Below are 15,672 nucleotides of genomic sequence, written 5' to 3'. Positions count from 1 at the left end.
TTTTTTGGGAAGAAACATCACCCGTAGTAAACGGGAATATAAAAAACCTGATTAAGTTGTAAAACTGTCCACCCGAATAATGGAACACCTTTTAACAACTCTTGTTCATGGAGAAAAGTGGCAATGAAAAAACGGAAATATTATGGCATTCTTTATATATTGTATGCAATTATTTCAATACAAAACTACGCTATTCTAAGAAGACATAAGATAGGATGGTTAGATTGGTCACGCGAAATGAGTTTCTTTCCATAATGTTAAACTAAACGTCGCTTCAAATTTTGTAGACGAAAAAGCATGTTTTCTTACGAAAAAACAATATCTTCAACTAGGTAGTTCTGGAGTATGGATGACGACGGATGGATAAAATACATTATTTCTACGCAATGAATACATGCCTGCTCTGTATGTGTGTCGAATACATGCCAAGCTAGGCCATTCTATGAGGTTTGCAGCATTGAACACATTCTACATTTTAACTGATTTTTCGCATACACTACACCGCACCTGTTCTCCTGCCCTGTCTAAACCTGCCCGCACTTGCGTAGTTGGCCTTGCGTAGAGCTGCTGCTGCCTAGAACTTTGCAGAGAAGCGTTGGGAAAGGATGTTTTGTTTCTGTAAACGTATATGCTACATGGCGCACTGTGACCGAGTGTTCTTACCGCAGAGAATGACTCACAACGCTTACTTCGCCACCTCCTGCTCCTTACTATCACATTCCGCTTGCGCATCTTCACTCTTGGGCTTTGCCTCCACGTACACCGGCTCCTCCTCTGCATCATCTCCACCCTCAGCCGCGACCACCCCACTGCCGGACGTCGCCGCAGCGGCACTCTTTGCATCCGGCACCCACAAGCCCGAGTCGATGCAGCGCTGCAGATGTACGCGGGCTTCCTCCGGCGGTAGTTTGGCCATCGCTTCCTGCAGCATGCCGATGTCGCGCGTCTCGAAGCACTTCTGCAGCTCCTCGGGCAGCGATTCGAACACCTCGACCGGGTCCAGCCCGCCCGGTCCGAGCCGGGCCTTGCGCTCCTCCTCCTCCTGCTCCTCGATCAGCTTCTGCAGCTTCTCCTGGGCCCGCTTGCGGATGCGCTCCTTGAACGCTTCGATCTCGCTGAGGAACTGGTTCTTGTACTCGTTCTCCGCCTCCTGGATGCGCTGGAAGAAGGACGCGACGCAGGCCCGCGGGTCCACCTCCAGCTGCTTCGCAATGTCCAGGATGTACTGCATGCAGATGCACTGGTGGGCCACGTGCGCCATCAGCTCGTGCTTCTCCTGCATCTCCAGCTCGATGCACCAGATGACCAGATAGTTGGGCATGTCCTCACACACCAGGTGGTGCTTGTCCTGCAGGTACTTCTTCGAATCGTCGTACTTCCGCAGCATGCCGAACTCCTTCATCTGCTTCTCGTACTTTTTGATAAAATCGCGCAGATTCATCTCCTTCTGCTCCTCTGTCAGCTCCTCCTCCCGGCGATTGATTGCACTCTTGTTGATGACCGTCTTGGCGAAGCCCGGCTTGCTGATCGTGTCCACGTTCCACGGTTGCGACTTTTCCTTCTTGCGCAGCTCTTCCTCCTCCTGCCGCACGCGCTCCTGCTCCTTCTCCAGCTCGTCGATGATTTTCTTCAGCTCGTCCAGATTGCCCTCCTGCCGCTGCAGCTTATCCTTCGCCTCCTTCAGCTTTTCCGCCGTCGTTTGCTTCTTCTTCTCTACCGTTTCCTTCTTTTTCTCCTGCTCCTGCATCCGCTCGACGCGGGCCTGATGCCGCCAGCGGAAGAGCGACGGTGTGTCAATGTTGGGATGCGTGTCGTCCTCATCATCCGAGATCTGTTTAGCAGAATGGATTGGCAGTTGTTAGATATCTCCGAAGGGCCACAGCCAAAAAGAAGAACACTCCCCAACAAGGTGGTTTTGTTGATAAATGCGTGCTGCATTTCGGTCTCCCGAACGTCAGTCATTTGAAGCCCCTACCTCAATATCTTTCCATTTGCTGTAATCAACCATCTTTATGCCGCTGTGTGCTTTTACCCTACGGCGAAAAAGGTAAAGCTTACTGGAAATTTACTTTCGTGACTGGGATGTATCGCGTATTTCCGGCACAATTCTTCCAATTTAACCGCTAGCCGCTTGGAATGAGCGCTTTTTCACTGCACCTCTTGTTTTTTGTTGCTTCCCTGTTTGACAGATGTGTGTTTTTTTGCCTTCTAGATGTTTCCTGTCATTTGACGACGACACACCCAGGTAACATGTTCGTGTACGGTTTCAGCTTAACAGTTTCTTATTAAGACCTTGACAACGAAACCGTATCACGGGAATTTTAAATCACGTTGAAATTTCCGTTTGGAAAGTCTAGCAATATACGATTCATTGCTAAATAAACCCTTTTACTACAGCATTTATTTTTGTAGCTAGAAAAAAGTAGTTGAATCAATATCGCTGAAGCATTTCACGCTCACATGTATGTATTCAACTGTCATCGTGTATGGTGGCATTCGATGAAAGGCCATTTTTTCCACGCACTCGCACATGGCTTCAAAATATTCGCCAAGGAACAGATTGTTTATGTATGGAGTTCTCATCGAATATCATTGCATGTCATCGATTTCACGCTTCACGGTGGGACATTATTAGACTATATTTAGGCGAATGGATAAGGGAGAAAAATGCATTTCTCTCTGAAGGAACTGGATAAAATAAATATATGAATATTGAGAAAACAAAGTAAACAAAAATATTTATCACAAATCGCATAGCATTTTGCTCATAATATCGACAATGTACAGTAATAATTAAAATGTTGCACGATTTTTAGTTGGCATGATTTGTAATTCAACGCTCAAGAAAATTTTTGCATGCAAAAACATGTCAACTTAAAAGCCCATATTCAATAGTTGACAGGGAATCAAAGTTTAACCTCAACCAAGGAGTTCAGACTGCAAAGCGCTACCAGTTGTGTTCGTTTCCATTGTTTCCTACAACAGCTTATTTGTCCCTCCTAACAAGCTTGTCCACTGGGTTGTATCCGCTGTCGCTTGGGTGTTGTGTTTGCTGCCTGGGTGTCACATGCTCTGGAATTTTCCAAAAAATAACCGTTTTCTACCGAAATGAAATTAAAACAGAAAACAATCACATGTGTGGCAAATTGTACAAAAAATATATCTATCTTTAAACAAGCCAATTTGTGTGTGTGTTTTTTTCTTCTTACTTTATTGAGAATCATGTTACGATAGTAGCGTCAGATGGGTTTTTACTACGCTTACAATTTAACTGTCGGTAAGTAGTATTCTTAGCTTGCGTTTAATATCGTTATTTTTTGCCTGTTTTGTAACCGTTTGTACAACGCCTCGGTTGTGCAATACAGTGACACTATATTTACCTATTGGAAAGAGGAAAAAAACACAAATTAATACAAACTAGGTGTGAGTAGGGTAACTGTACCAGTTTTCGGCAGGCTAGTGCAGCAGTTTCACAAAAATTGCTCACACATCAATATTTTTCATTATTTTTCTTGAAAGTGTTGTTATTCTGGTTGATAAACTATCATAGTATGTTACAATATTTTTAATTTGCCGGTTCAAAGTCCTTTTTCATAAATATTCGTGAAAATGCAAACATTGATTTTGCTCCTATTTTCGGCAGTTTGTTCCTATTTTCGGCAGGCTGTGTTCCTATTTTCGGCAGCGCGAATACGGGTCAGAAAATGTTTGTATCAATGTGAATATGTACAAAAAAAAATGTTTAAAGCAATTTAACACTCTTACTTTCCTAAGATTGGTGTTAAAAAGCACTTTAATTATTAATTTTATGTTGCTTATTTTGGCCCGTTTTGACAGCCATTTTGATGCGACGTTTAAACAGAGCAGCCATTGACAGTTTGATGGTTATAGCGTACGGTGCGAACTGGCTTACAAATATTTATTTTTCTCTTAAGTTAGTGCATTGTTTGTCGTAAAATTGGTGATATTTGGTACAAGAAAGGTCATATTATGTGTCGACATACGCATTGTAGTGTTCTGATCAATTTTAAAAGGAATATTCAGCCAAATTCAAAGTGTGTTATTGTTCCGAGTTTCGGCACGAGCCCACAACATTGAGCTGTCAAAAATGAACATTTACTGTGTACCTATTTTCGGCAGCATTTAAAGTGAAAAATAACCTGTTTATCGCGATTTTAAAATTCCGAACAAGTTAGAATAAATTAAATAAGCATAAAATCTTTAATATACACCACTTTTTCATTGTTTTACTGTTCTGATTCTCTTAATCACAAAACCTGCCGAACGAGTGGCTGACAGCAAAGCTGCCGAAAAAAAGCACAATTTATTTGATATTTTGGAAAATACGTAATGAAATGGTGTGAAACTTCGTATGTGAATATCAAATAAGTACACCTTCACTACAAAATTGTATTTTGTGAAATTTTTTACCGCATTTGTGCAGAATTTCACGTTTTTAGCTACCCTGCCGAAAATAGGTACACTGCCGAAAACTGGTACAGTTACCCTATGTGCGTGTAGCTTCAGATTCTATTCGTAACAATACATTATTAATGGCGTCATTGGACAATTGGAGCTGCTTAAAGTGTAACAATTGCACGGCACTAATATACTAATGAAACACACTAGAGCGTCTTATCTGTAGGCTTAATATTTGGCATCTTATGTCGGGTTATCCCGCGCGGTGACTTTGGATTGAAGGAGTCGCCTGGTCTCCCATAAGCTCAAACGGGGAGCGTGACCCAACACCAGAGTGGTGTTTGGAGTGGTTTGGTTTCGCCCCATCGTCCCTAGATTCCTATCAATGCTACTTTCTTATCTTTATGCAACCACTCTACCGCTTCTGTTTGACTACTTGAAATCCTTTTGCATGGAGGCGTACGGTGTATTTAATAATTTACAAGTTTCTCCTTTTCCTTCTTCCGCTGGTGAGCGCGTTGTGCGCTTCTACAATCTAAGCTAAGTGTTTTTGTTTTTAGCTAGTGTAATATAACCATTTCTCGTTAGCATTCCGTCAAGCGTTCTCTCTATCGCTACGAATAAACACATTAATAAATAAGCATGGAATGCGGGATATCTATCATTTAGCACCCCCCCAACCAACGTCCCCCTTCCCCTTAAAACACCTGCAAAAACCCCGTGCTTAAATATACTCGTAAAACATGATCCAGTACGTGACGTTCAGCAGCGTGAAGAGAAAGGGGAAAAAGACGCGCGAAAACCGATCGATGTTGATCGCCCGCTTGAGCCGCATCTGGGCGGGCGTCAGCTTCGGTATGGCCGAGGCCGGCTTGCACGGCGGTGGCGGTATCGTCTGGATGTGCGGTACGGGCGACAGCAGCAGCGTGCTTTCCTGCCGCTGGAACGTGGTGATCGGTATGTCGTGCGGATGCTCGTGCGATTTGCTGTTGCGCTTGCCGTTTTTCGCGGTAAAGTCGAAAAACTTGTCCATCTTGGGCGGGTGCGGTTTCGGCGGCGACGGTGGATCCGAATCGCCCAGCACAATGTTCACCAGACAGTACTCCATCAGCGCCATAAACACGAACACGGTACAGACGGACATGAACGCGTCGACCGCCTTCAGGTAGGAGACGGGCGGCAGCGATGCCTGCGATTTGGCGTGCTGCGTGCTGAGGGTTAGCAGGGACGTGACGCCGAGCGTAACCCGGGCCGGGGCCGCCTCCGGTTTGATCCAGAACGAAACCCACTGTAAAGCGGGGGGAATGAAGAAAGAAAGAAAGAAAGAAAGGTTTAAATTCCTGGTCCGAATGGTGTACCAAGCAACAACAACAAAAACACTCACCGACATGATGACGATCAGACAGGTCGGAATGTAGGTGTGGAACAGATAGTAGCCGAGGCGTCGCTTCAACACAAACACCACCTCCAGACAGGTGAAGTTCCCGGTCGAGTACACCTGGGTGCAGTCGGCCGTATAGTTCTTGACCAGCGCCAACTGCGGCAGCTCGATGTGCGCATCCACCACCAGCGGCACCTCCAAATCCCACTGGAACACCAAATCGTCGGTCGTGTGGGAAACTGAAAGCAAACAAACAAAGCAAGCCATGCCGACCTCAAGCAAGTAAGTACTACGGACGAACGCACACACACAGAGAAACACAGTCAACAGTCAAACACAGGACAACACAACTTACGGCTTTCCATCTGCAGCTTGCACTCCTGCGTGTCGTGCGGGTAGATCAGGAAGTTCATCGCGCAGGACAGCTTCAGCGTCAGCTTCACCATGTACAGGATCGTTTTGTCCTTGTACAGCCACATGTAGTGGTTCGGGATGGTCATCGTCTGGAAGGTGACGGATTTGGCATTCTTGAAGAACGAGTCCGGCCGCCACATGTTCTTCAGCCAGTCCACCTCGAGCAGCCGGTACTCGGACGTCATGTTTTCCGGCAGCCGCAACCGGTGGTCCTTCCACGTCTGGGCGAAAAAGATGTCCGCCGCGTACGTCATCGAGTTTTCATCGATCGAGTCCAGCCCCATGACGGTGACGTGGAAGAACACGATCGTCGGCTGGCCCTCCTTCTTCGGCGGGCGCATCTTGTCGTACAGCTTCGGGTCCTCCGGCAGGATATCGTTGAACGTGAGACTGGTTCTAGGCGTTTGGGGTTGATGGAGAGGTAATGAAGAAAAATAACAAACAAACAAATAATGTAATAATTGTTTTCTCCTCTCTTCATAGATCAGTGGCACACAGAAAGCGGATTGGATGGGGTGGCGCTGACTTACTGATACTCGCCATTGATTTCCCGAACGCATTGTGCCACCATCAGTAGCAGTCCACCTATCGCATACTGCACCAGCATGTCACTTGTCTGTGGAAGAAGCGATACAGGAAACGGAGACAGTGTGTGAGAAAGAGAGAAAAAGTACACACACAATGCAGCTGCACGAAATCAAACAAAAAACAGTGGGGTGGGTGGGTATTATCCGACATGTCCCAGGCACACAGGTTCTGCTCCACCGGCCTCCCTATGATTTGCTGCCCCGGTTGTGGTGTATGTAACAAACAATGATCAAATCTTGTTTGCAGTGCAAGATAATGCCTTTTTCCCCGCTTTCCTTCTTCCCTTTCTTTTGTTTGTCGTAACACAATCATGCTCAGAGAGTAATCGGTTTTGCATATAGCGCCGCATCGGAAGATCAACATCGGGTTGCATACCCGCGTGCACACGGGGGGCTTCACGGGACGGGACGGAAACAATTGCCCTTGCCCTAGCCGCGGGTTCGCCCCATGCAATGAGGATGCTTCGGGCTTGGAGAAAACTCTGAAAATCCTGTATGTACTGTAGAACCGTTTTACCTATCTCAATTCTTGCCTAGGGGAGGCCGTGCCCAGCAGCGCAGGCGAATGGGAAACGAGCGATTAACGTCATAACTAGTAGTGGGTCCCGTGTCCCGTGTCCCGTGCCCTGTCTGTACGGCTCTCACACTGCTTCCGTTTACTACTACTACTACTACTACTACTACTTCTGCTACTACTCACTGCCCCGGCTGGTACGCTCGTTTGCTTCGAGACGACAAACCCGCTGAAGATGCCACTTGAGTGTGTGTGTGTGTGTGTGTGTGTGTGTCTTCTTCTCCATCCCTATGAAAACCGACAAGTATTATCGGTTACAGCATGACCGGACCCTCCCGATTGTAATGAATAATACCAATATGAGGGAGGCGGGGCAAGGGCACCTCGGTCGCATGGCTGGACCGTTCGCTGGCACCATGCACTTCCCCTCGCGTGTGAAAAGAACAATAGACCGTGAGCAAACGAGCATAATGCCATGCGAAGGGTACAAGCTGTTGACAAGCGCCATGGAACCTTCCGCCCCCCCCCCCCCCCTGCCTCTTCACCACGCATTGCATGGTGTAACGGAAGCGGAACAAAACCGTACTTGTCAGCGATTTTTCGCACTGGTTCGCGCTCCCGGTTTAGCGCTCACGCCTTCCCTCCCGGGGTTTTGCTCGTCCGACCATCGGCCATGGATAGAGTGGGTACGATAATCACGGCGAATGCACAAGAGCGGCGGTGGGTAGGTGGGAGGAGAAGGTTAGATGGCACAGGATGGCTCCTGTGACCGTGACTTCAGTGTGCTTGGGCGTTGGAGGAGAGCCTCGTACCTAGCGCGCAACGTCGATCAAACCACACGCTCAAGCCGCTCTCGATAAGTATCTTTAAATCGTCCTTCTTCTACTTCTTTTCTGTAGGGCGCGATGGTAATAGCGTTGCCGGAAGGGTAGGGAGGGAGGGTGGGAGCGGGGTTTCCTATTTTTATAATTACTTGAAAATCAGCACCCACTGTTCCTACTGCGGGACATGATGAAAAGGGCATTTTGGAGAGTGCAGCGTTTTTTTTTTCTTCTTGTGCACTTGTTTCCTTGTAACGGAGATAGGAGAGAAGACAAAAAAAGGATGCTGTCGAGGTGAGACGACAACAGCTACAGCAAGAGCAGTAGCAGCAGGATGGTTTAGTCGAAGGTGATGGGAGTGTTTGGCAGCAGGACCTAATATGTGCTAGTATGTAACAACATCATGATGCACTTTGGGAGGGAAAAGAAGTTCACAGACAAACGGATAGTAAAGTATTTAAATTTTAAATTGACTGTTTTGTAACCAGAAAGAGGTGCGTGATGAGTTCTCTTCTACTTTTATTTGGCGTAACACGTCCTAAGTGGACATGTCCGGCCTATACAGGCTTTCGAGACTTAAGTCATTACCACGCAAAGCCGGGCTGCTTCATTTGGTCCACATTTGCCTTTATTAGCTTTAATTGGGTAATAGACGTCACGTTTCTTCTGCGACCTGCAAAAATTATATAAATATTGCCTTGATTCTTTTTCTTCTTTGGCACAAAAAACCGTTGTCGGTCAAGGTCAAGGCCTATACCTGTACTACTCTAGTTGGGCTTGGCTTTCAGTGTCTTAATTTTTATTATCCTCAATGTATAATAAGTCCTACGTATGGGGGGCACCGGTGCATTCGACGAGACTTGAACCCATGACTGGCATGTTGTTAAGTCGTACGTATTGACGACTGTACCACGAGACCATATTGCCTGATTAGAGTTCCATAAACCACAAGAATAAAGTAATAAAGAGAGAGAAAGAGAGAGTTAGAGAGAAATCACTTAAAACTGGCAAACCATGCTAACTCTGCTCACATTTTGATTAGCGAGCAAGTTTAGGCTCAATATTTTTTTTTTAATAATTGCACTATACACTATCAAACTAATGAAACCAAACATCTGATCCCGTCGTGTACTGGCGCCAATCCCTTATTTGATTTATTTCACCCGTAGCAGGATGTACCGTAGGTTCTGTGTGTGAGGGACACTGGATTTGATTCACGTGCGGTCTAGTAGCAAACAGACGTTTCTATCCCGTAAACCTGCCAGACCAAAATGGTTAAAGTACATTGGATACTTCTCAAAAGGAGTTCTTCCGATAATGTGCAAGTTTCAATCTTTCACAACTACTCCAAAATTTTGCATAACAACCAAAACAAAATTCGCGTTTTTTTATCCATATTTTTTATATCACGAACGCCAATGGTTTTAGAATGAAAAAAAAAACGGTAAAAATGTCATTGTTTTGATGTCTAGAATCGATTCATCCGATGCGGCTACCATGTGTACCACTGTCGGTAGTGTGTTGTTTTAACATTATTTCAAAGCCAATTATGTTACTAAAAAAAAGCAGCTTATCGCATAACGAGTTTTCCGTATAACGGAGTGTGTCACCGGAATGGTGTAAACTCGTTATGCGATGGTATCCACTGTATTCTATTTTAAATTATATTGTAGTTCCCCAAGATCGTTTGTTTCCATTGACTTGCACTTAATTTTGAATGTATCAAAATACTGATATTAATACAATTAGTACGCGTAATTACAGGGTTCTACAGGGGTTTTCATACTTGTCGGACACTTCCTTGACTCTTTCCTATTGGAAGTGAACTGCATATGTTGGAAATTGGACTCTATGGTACGCTTTTTGGACAGGCTCCTTGGAAATTCCTGTTGGATTCGTCCAACACGGATGCTATAGAGTCCAATTCCCATTACAATAAATTCATTTTGCGTATGAAAGAGTCAATAAAGTGTCCCACAGCTGTGAGAACTCCTGGAAAACCCGGTAAAGCATAACGGTCGTCTTTTTTAACCTAAATGTTTCAAAAAATTACCCAACAAAACCCACCTGCTAATAATAACGTTATGATGGGAGAAACAAACTGCTATCCTTATTGCTATCCGTTGGCTGCTGGAAGTTTTGCAATGCACACACACAGACACGCGGTTTCAATTTGGTTTCACAAATATTATTTTTTTTTAATGATTCTCTAGCACACCAACAGCAACATCAACACTGCGAGAGGTTCATTATCTGTCCAGGGCAACGGTTTGGTCACACCGGATCGAAGCAGGCCCGGCACAATACCACCACCGACCGAACGCCCACCGATCACCGTTGATCATTAGAGGTTTTTGTTGGGCCTGATCGATCGAGCTTGGTTGGATGAAGCCTGCTTTAACCGATAAGCCTGCTGTATCCTTAGAGTGTAAATTTAAATTTTCCACACACACAATTTACACACACGCGCATGACGAGCATAGCAACGCGATCATTCACGGCCGAAATGGAACGTTGAACTGAGCCATTTCCCGGTGGCCGCGCGGTCTTAAATAGATTCCAGCATCCCTGACGGTGACGGCGGGGCGGCAGGAGCAGCAGCAGCAGCACAAGCGGGTTCTGGGGGTCCACTTTTATCCTACCGTACCGTACCGATGGACACCACCCTCCCCCCAGAGATGCGCCAATTTTCCTTCTGTTGTCTCGCTCTCACTCTTTCTAGCTCTTTTCTCTCTCTCTCTCTCGCCGTTGCTAGCGAGCCAGTCAGCCAGTTTTCTTCTGCGCCTCCTTTGTTCGTTCGAGTGTCCTTGATCTCTCATCATCAGCGCGCGCTTGGAGCTCATCATTGCCAGTGACTGCAGTGATTCCGGGCCATTGTATACCTTCCATGAGAGTATCTATGGGTGTATGTGTGTGTGTGGGTGTGTGCGCGTCCGCTTGTAGTGGTAATGTGTTTGTCCCGGTCGGGCTCATTAGTCCCTTTAAGTTTGTCATCCCTTTTCCCTTTTTGGCGATGCAGGAAAGGATGCAGGACACAGAGTAACAGAATTCTTTACTCCTCCTTTGCTCCAGTGTGTGTGTGCCGCGGTCGTTAGTGGCACCGAACAAAAGGATGGAACGATGGGGTGGATCTTGAAGGTGGTGGCGTGTAAGTAGCGAAAGAGATTTAGCCAGATTATTGCAGTGCTGAGGCAGTGTGGGATCAAGCTGCTGGGAGGGGAGGGAGGGGGGGGGTTTGGGCAAGCTAACAAACAAATGGAAAACATGCAGACACACAAATAGAAATATCCTTACATATTGGGTATTGCTCGGGCCATGGGCACTTAAGCTTTGATGCGATACACACTGGATGCACCAAAAGAGCACTATTGCCGAAATAAACCACCTAATGATGGGAGAGGGAGGGGAGGGGAAACCCTTTTAGAAGCTCGGAAACGGAAGGGTGAAAGGTTGCCATTGTTGTACGGAAAAGTCTGCAGTGCTCTTCTCTTACCTCCCATCGAACCAACATTGTCTCCCCCATGACCAAAGGCAAGAGGTTAAGATGATCATCTGTACTGTTATTTTCTAGTACTTTAGCTCCGCATTAAAGGATGTAAAGTGTATCATATTTGTCATACTTTGTATGCGCTTCCCATCTCTTTCGGTTGCTAAATTTACGTCTAAAAACCACTCGACACCCTTTCTGGTCTTTTGTGCTGTGGGTGGTGCTTATCCTCCATTCCTCGGGGGAGGTATACGTATGTGTGTACAACACAAGGCCCTCGATTCGTCCTGTTTGGTTGAGTTTTGGAGTGCGTCTCAGGAGGGCATCTCATTAATAGACAATCTTCAGCCGGGTACCAGCCCGATACGCCGTAAGATCAAACGATGCAAATCGAACTGCTGCCACGATAACACCGGAACCAAACAGCTTCCGAAACCTGGCACATTCGAGCACCTATGTGTAACATAAATAAGCCACGCAGGAGAGCATCCTTCAAACAACGTGGTTTAAAAATAGCTTACACGCTGGATTTACGCTCAACCTCATTAGTGTCACGTGGGGCGGCTCCGTGCCCCGTGCTTGACTTGCTCACCCCCCTTGGATGAGAGGGTGTGTGGTGGATTTATGCTACCAGAAAAGGGGCTGGTTTAACCAGGCAAATCAATCAATAATTGGCGGTCGAGCGGTGCATTGAACGTGCCGCTTTTTGTTGCATTTTGGATTCTGTCATCCCTTTGTTGCCTGTATAATTTAACGGCCGTGATCGGCTGTGTTTCAAATTCAATGGGCGGGAACAGTCCGCCGGTCGCGCGGTCATCAGTGCATATTTAATCGTCCTTCCTGATTCCGTTTAAATACGCCGACGGTTACACATGCAACGTAGGCTCAAGCGAGAGCTGCTGCTGCAAGTGCAATAAAAAAAATGGACCCACCAACGGACGAGCTGGTGCGTTTCGAGTCGTTTATCCGTGTGCCGGAAATTTTCTTCGCCATGATCGGTGTGGCACGGTACGGTGAGCCGAAGCGAACGCTTCGGGCGTACCTGAAGCATCTGCTCTTCTGGTCGTCGTGCATCAATACCGGCTACTGTCTCGTGATCGAGCATATCTACTTCGTGAAGGCGGCCGGTAACTTTACCAACTTTCTGCAGCTGACCGCACTGGCACCGTGCATGGGCTTTACCGCGCTGTCGTTCGTGAAGATCATGACGATCAAGCTGAACGAGACGAAGCTGACCGATATGCTGCACCGGCTGGATGCGCTCTTCCCGAGCACGGTCGCACTGCAGCAGCGGTACGGTGTGTACCAGTACAACCGTGAATCGCAGGTCGTGATGAAATCGTTCTCGATCCTGTACATGATCCTGATCTGGATGTTTAACCTGCTGCCGCTGGTGTCGATGGTGGTGGGCTACGTTAGCGACGGCACGTGGCACAAGCAGCTGCCGTACTTTATGTGGTACTGGTACGATTGGCACCGGCCCGGCTACTTCGAGGTGACGTTTCTGCACCAGAACTGGGGCGGGTTCGTGTCGGCCGTGTTCTACCTCTCGACCGATCTGATGTTCTGTGCGATCGTGCTGCTGCTCTGTCTGCAGTTTGACATCGTGGCGTACCGGTTGAGCCACGCGCTGCCCGATGACCACCAGGAGCTGGTCGGGTGCGTGCGCATCCATCAGGCGGTGATCGAGCTGTGCAATGAGCTGGAGCACATGTTTTCCCCCTCGCTGCTGGTCAACTTTCTCAGCAGCTCCGTCATCATCTGTTTGGTCGGGTTTCAGGCGACGGCTGGGATTACGCCGGCGGATCTGTTCAAGTTTGTGCTGTTTCTCGTCTCGTCGCTGGTGCAGGTCTTTCTGCTGTGTTACTATGGTAACAAGCTCATCGTTGCGGTACGCTCCAGGCAGCAGCAGAGTTGCGAGCAGCAATGGTTGCAATAGCGATGATTAAATGTGTTATTTGTTTACCTTTTTCTCTTAAAGAGCTCGCAAATTCCCTACAGCGCTTTCGAGGGGAACTGGATTGGGGCGTCCGGTTCGTACCAGCGTTCGCTGCTGTTCGTGATGTTACGCTCCACCACCGTACAGAAGCTGACTGCGCTGAAATTCTCCATCGTTTCCCTGGCGAGCTATTCGAAGGTAGGGGGAGAGCTATTTCCTGTTTGGGTATAGAGCGAAAAAGGTTACTGAATGATTTTGCTGCTTTTTTTTATCCGCTAACAGATACTAAGCACCTCGTTCTCGTACTTTACGCTACTGAAAGCTATGTACGAACCTAACGAGAAGAAAATGAAGTGAACCGTTACTTACATCGCATCTAGTAGTCATCGTTTCTGCTGCAAACGAATAGATTTCAAGCGAAAATACAAACCACCGGTAACATACAAACCGAAAATCATGTTAGCAAACCTGCCGAAAGGGAACATCTTCAACAGCACAAACGAAAACATTTCGGAGTTTCATTTCCTCCATCTCCTTAAACCTCCAACGCACACACAAACACTAGAGAACACGGGTTTAGATTTAAAGAGATAATCTTTAAATTTTATTATTTCCTTAACGCTGATCCAATATCCAGCCGTGGGATGTTATAAAGTAAATATTCCGCGCGCTCCTTCGATACGTGTAGCCCGACACAATGGCTGGGGGTGGTGGTAGCACTTTGTTTACACGCGCGCGTACGCACTCACACTCACACCTTCTTCCTCACCCGAATTCCAACCAACTTAGAACTTCATACGGTGCGGGAACATGTTGGTGCGCAGCGAGAACATCGACTTCAGGTAGCGCTGAATCAGCTTGCCCTCCGGGTGGGCCTTGATGGCGGCCATCACCGCGGTGTCGACCGTCTTCTGGTCCGCCTTGCGCTGCTCCGTCGGCACGTACTTGAACTCCTTGCGCGCGAAGATGTCCCGCTCGGTGCGCGAGTCCTTCTTCGGGTGGACGCGTCGGAAGTAGCGATCGTCGATGTGCTCCGGCACCTTCACGCCCCGCAGGTTGACGCGTGTCGTGGTGGCGATGACGTAGTTCTGCGCGATACGGCGCATCGGGCAGGAGTTGAGCTGGAACGGACCGGTCACCAGGAGCAGTCCGGTCTTGAGGGTCTTCAGCAGCACCACTCGCTTTCCCTTATGACGGCCGGCGAGCAGGATCAGCACCTTGCCGGGCTTCAGCGACTTGCGGATGTTGCGCTTGTGGTTGCGGAAGCACCTCTTGGCCGGGCGCTTGTGGGCGAAGCGCTTCGTCGGCAGGTTGGCCTTGTTCTTGCGCAGCAGCACCGTACGCTCGCCGCCGTTCTTCGCACCGCCAATCTTCTTCACGATGGTGACGGGCTTCTTCGGCTTCACCTTCGCCGGATCTACCGTCTTGGCGGAGAGGGGCAGACGCGTCTTGACCATCCGGGAGCGCACCGCACGGTACAGTCCGGCCGTTAGCAGGCTGGCCGGGTACTTGCTGACCTTCTGCACCTTTTTCGGTGCCTTTCGGACCTTCTTAACAGCCTTGGCCGGAGCGGCGGCCTTCGTTTCCTTTGGGGCCATCCTGAAACACGTGTAAATAAGTGAAACACACTCCTAGAAAAGAACCTTTTGAGGTTAGCGGTTTGACAAACGGCCACCGTCGGTGTCGGGGGCGCTGCTGTGCTCGCCCGTGCAACGCCAACACGTTTGCCTGACAGTCGACCAAAGCGGCCAAAAACGCATACTTGTCGGCAAAATGATTGGAAATTCATTTTACACAATTGTTTTTGTGATTTTATCGAAAAATTCCTCCAATTGTGGATCGCACAATTTTTTGCCAATATTTTTCATCCAAAATCCGTTGTCATTACGTTCTTTTTTGATGAAAAATGATTTTCAAAACAATTACCGTATGTCATAAAATTTCATTCAAATAAGTTTTAAATCAATTCAATTATTGCATCTTTTTATTAAACATTTTTTATGAGTCCATTTTCATAAATTAAATACATTTTTTGCAAAAAAAAGGGCAAACATTTCAGCGAAAACGCAATCCCGCCTTTTTTGACAACTGCGTGCGCAACCAGGATGCG

At 47.3% G+C, this 15,672-nt stretch overlaps 4 protein-coding genes across 4 annotated transcripts; 1 reads left to right on the top strand and 3 right to left on the bottom strand.

Moving 5' to 3' along the window:
• Window positions 1-138: 138 nt before the first annotated feature.
• Window positions 139-2,207, bottom strand: LOC120950517 (hsp90 co-chaperone Cdc37). The gene is made up of 2 exons (XM_040368623.2): window positions 1,976-2,207; window positions 139-1,831 (listed from the first exon to the last, which is right to left on the bottom strand). Exons 1-2 carry the CDS (start codon window positions 2,006-2,008, stop codon window positions 686-688), a joined length of 1,179 nt encoding a protein of 392 aa, XP_040224557.2. The 5' UTR covers window positions 2,009-2,207; the 3' UTR covers window positions 139-685.
• Window positions 2,208-3,195: 988 nt separating this feature from the next.
• Window positions 3,196-11,283, bottom strand: LOC120961319 (glycine receptor subunit alpha-3-like). The gene is made up of 5 exons (XM_040385023.2): window positions 10,204-11,283; window positions 6,745-6,830; window positions 6,156-6,610; window positions 5,804-6,039; window positions 3,196-5,707 (listed from the first exon to the last, which is right to left on the bottom strand). Exons 2-5 carry the CDS (start codon window positions 6,819-6,821, stop codon window positions 5,144-5,146), a joined length of 1,332 nt encoding a protein of 443 aa, XP_040240957.1. The 5' UTR covers window positions 6,822-6,830; window positions 10,204-11,283; the 3' UTR covers window positions 3,196-5,143.
• Window positions 11,284-12,488: 1,205 nt separating this feature from the next.
• Window positions 12,489-14,333, top strand: LOC120951695 (odorant receptor 85c-like). Its single transcript, XM_049606618.1, has 3 exons — window positions 12,489-13,514; window positions 13,605-13,760; window positions 13,845-14,333. The coding sequence occupies exons 1-3, from the start codon at window positions 12,546-12,548 to the stop codon at window positions 13,917-13,919; spliced, it is 1,200 nt and encodes a 399-aa protein (XP_049462575.1). The 5' UTR covers window positions 12,489-12,545; the 3' UTR covers window positions 13,920-14,333.
• On the bottom strand, window positions 14,138-15,220 carry LOC120961322 (60S ribosomal protein L6). The gene has a single exon (XM_040385028.2). The coding sequence runs from the start codon at window positions 15,158-15,160 to the stop codon at window positions 14,348-14,350; it is 813 nt and encodes a 270-aa protein (XP_040240962.1). The 5' UTR covers window positions 15,161-15,220; the 3' UTR covers window positions 14,138-14,347.
• Window positions 15,221-15,672: the final 452 nt, after the last annotated feature.

The sequence above is a fragment of the Anopheles coluzzii genome, chromosome 2, assembly GCF_943734685.1.
Source record: "Anopheles coluzzii chromosome 2, AcolN3, whole genome shotgun sequence".
NCBI lineage: Eukaryota > Metazoa > Arthropoda > Insecta > Diptera > Culicidae > Anopheles > Anopheles coluzzii.
Note: the sequence above shows the minus strand (reverse complement) of the source record. Positions and strands in the feature narration are given on the sequence as shown.

What these genes read in the sequence shown, in the direction of transcription:
- LOC120950517 (XM_040368623.2), bottom strand. Translation starts at nt 2,008, where the DNA reads ATGGTTGATTACAGCAAATGGAAAGATATTGAG. An exon ending in GCAAATGGAAAGATATTGAG is followed by an intron (nt 1,832 to 1,975) that starts GTAGGGGCTTCA and finishes TCTGCTAAACAG; the next exon opens with ATCTCGGATGATGAGGACGA.
- LOC120961319 (XM_040385023.2), bottom strand. Translation starts at nt 6,821, where the DNA reads ATGCTGGTGCAGTATGCGATAGGTGGACTGCTACTGATGGTGGCACAA. An exon ending in GAAATCAATGGCGAGTATCA is followed by an intron (nt 6,611 to 6,744) that starts GTAAGTCAGCGC and finishes CCAAACGCCTAG; the next exon opens with AACCAGTCTCACGTTCAACG. An exon ending in GTCTGATCGTCATCATGTCG is followed by an intron (nt 5,708 to 5,803) that starts GTGAGTGTTTTT and finishes CCCGCTTTACAG; the next exon opens with TGGGTTTCGTTCTGGATCAA.
- LOC120951695 (XM_049606618.1), top strand. Translation starts at nt 12,546, where the DNA reads ATGGACCCACCAACGGACGAGCTGGTGCGTTTCGAGTCGTTTATCCGT. An exon ending in GTAACAAGCTCATCGTTGCG is followed by an intron (nt 13,515 to 13,604) that starts GTACGCTCCAGG and finishes TTTCTCTTAAAG; the next exon opens with AGCTCGCAAATTCCCTACAG. An exon ending in CCCTGGCGAGCTATTCGAAG is followed by an intron (nt 13,761 to 13,844) that starts GTAGGGGGAGAG and finishes ATCCGCTAACAG; the next exon opens with ATACTAAGCACCTCGTTCTC.
- LOC120961322 (XM_040385028.2), bottom strand. Translation starts at nt 15,160, where the DNA reads ATGGCCCCAAAGGAAACGAAGGCCGCCGCTCCGGCCAAGGCTGTTAAG.